The sequence below is a fragment of the Cornus florida genome, unplaced genomic scaffold (genome assembly GCF_030987335.1).
Source record: "Cornus florida cultivar Cherokee Brave unplaced genomic scaffold, ASM3098733v1 CherokeeBrave_3.0.0_Hap2_Chr08, whole genome shotgun sequence".
Lineage (NCBI taxonomy): Eukaryota > Viridiplantae > Streptophyta > Magnoliopsida > Cornales > Cornaceae > Cornus > Cornus florida.
The window spans coordinates 2570451-2572752 of record NW_026775578.1 but is presented as its reverse complement, the minus strand read 5'-3'; the positions used below and the strand labels follow the sequence as shown (position 1 = coordinate 2572752).

The 2302-nt window shown below is 33.0% G+C and overlaps 1 protein-coding gene across 1 annotated transcript; it reads right to left on the bottom strand.

The window, feature by feature from the left end:
• LOC132268540 (bidirectional sugar transporter SWEET14-like) lies at positions 1-1464 on the bottom strand. Its single transcript, XM_059769372.1, has 6 exons — positions 1416-1464; positions 1263-1299; positions 942-1152; positions 665-826; positions 401-520; positions 1-249 (listed from the first exon to the last, which is right to left on the bottom strand). The coding sequence occupies exons 1-6, from the start codon at positions 1462-1464 to the stop codon at positions 1-3; spliced, it is 828 nt and encodes a 275-aa protein (XP_059625355.1).
• Between the last annotated feature and the right edge of the window lie 838 nt (positions 1465-2302).

Sequence of the window (2302 nt, the reverse complement as noted above, 5' to 3'; positions counted from 1 at the left end):
TCACACGTTGGATTCGCCTTGCACAATTCCGGTATCTTCACTCACCGTGATGTCTTCTGACCGATCAGCTTCTACATCTGCCTTACTGTTTTCCTGCACCGCCATTGCGCTCAAGCTCAAGTCATCTGTGTCAAATGTGGTTATTTCATGTAGCTTCACTACCGGTAGAACCTGTTTCTTTCTGTCCTTGTAGACGATGTACAGTATCATTTGTGCAATTCCAAAGATGAACCCTAGGATGTTTGGTGTCTAATCATGCAACAACAACAACAACATTATCAAAGTTGATCAACGTAGTACATGATATATGTTGTATATATTAGTTAGTACAGGTACTACTTAATTTAGAACAAAGTGTTAAATTGGTAATAATGAACTTAATTGGATATTTCACACTTACTGCTACAAAGAAATCCTTTATTAAAAGGCCATAGAAGAACCACATGATGGCGCAGAGTGTGAGAAAGAATGATAGTGAGAATGGCATGAATTCTACACTCTTTGTTTTTATAACTAGCCTCTGCAAATATAAATTTTATTAAACAATTAAAGACACATATATAAAGATTTAACCATCATATGATTTTAATTAAGCAAAATTCTTTAATAATTAAATAAACTATATGATAAAATAGACATGAGTGTAAGAGATATATGGATGTACCATAATGCTGAGAGGGGCAGCAAAAACACTGACAGAAAACACAGCACAGATCCATCCAACAATAGTAACTCGACCCTTCCCATGTGAGAATAGGGATGTGAAAAGTAAGATCAATCCGTATGTTCCTACATTGAATAAGATGAGCACCTTTGTTGTATAGATCTGCATAATTAATATAAAGGGACAAAAAATAAAAATAAAAATAATGAGATATGTGGAAAAAAATCAAGATAAATAAATGAAAAAAATAAAAATAAATGAAGTGGTCGACAACAACCTTGGCCTCCTTTGTTGCATATATCATGAAAATGATGAGATATGTGGCTTCTATGACGCATCCTATGCAGTTGATAGTAATGATCATGATCCCATTTGTCTTCAAGGATCCATAATACAGAAGTAACATGGCACTGAAGAGTGCGACTGCATATGGTATCGATTGAAATCCTTCCGTTGATTTTTTCTTATAAATCCTATAGAAGGTTGGCCTGAAACAAACAATATATAGAAAAACATATAAGTTGGCCTTATTAACTTCATTAGTCCATATGTGTGTGTGTGTGTGAGAGAGAGATAGAGAGAGAGAGAGAGATCATACAATGGTGCCAAGTACACCAAAAATGATACAATGTTGCCTGTGTAGAGAAGGGAAATAAAATAAACCAAGATTTAATTAGATGAGATGATGAAAAAAAAAAAATCTGCAATTATTTGAAGAGTTTTTTAGGAGGAGGAAGTAGAAAATAAATACCTAGAATGCCAAAGGCAAAAGCCATATGAGAAGTAGTTATGATTGCCATTGTTGGTGTGAAATAGCTAGCTCTTTGTTATACCACTGAGGGCAAGCAAAGAGCTACTCGAGGCAAATAGCTTGCTTATGACAAGTCTCTGTAGCATTGCCTACATTTATATACCCATCAAAAGTACTACATGGTGAAGATATATATATATATATATATATGGCTTGCTTTACACATTTGGCTTTGAGCTGTCAGAACTCCACCTCATTTAAGCAAAAGTTGTTATTAAATAATAATTAGATGAGTTAAAATGACATTCTAAGCCCATATCTAGGGTTGTCAAAGCTCATTAATTTCAAGTTCCAAGTTTTTATTTTTGTTTTTTCTAACTTGAAGTTAATACAGAATGCATTTCCATCTAATCTAAACTGCTTGCGTGCAAGCTAATGTCACAGTTTTGAAGTTATAAATGACCCGAATTATTCACAAATAGTGATTAGCTTAGTAATTTTTACATTCATTTATTAAAAGGTCATGCTAATTTGTTAATTGGGACTCGTGAATGGAGTTTAATTTGCAAGAATTGTAAAAATTGGAGTTAATATAGTATATTTTAATTGGATCGAGTTTAATTTACAAGACTTGTAAAAATTTGAGTTAATATATATATTTTAATTGGAGTCTAATCGACCTTGCATTCAAATTCAGCATAAGCTCGAGTTGAGATTTTAGTATGGTTTGTTAAATTAAAGAGTTAACCAATTTGAACTTAAATTTAGTGACTAATTAATCATCCCGGGAAGCCATTCAATATATATATATATATATCGGCTTATAGTGGCGGTGGACTTGAAATAGAAGCCGTTTGAGCCATTCAATGACGTGAAGTAAATGATTG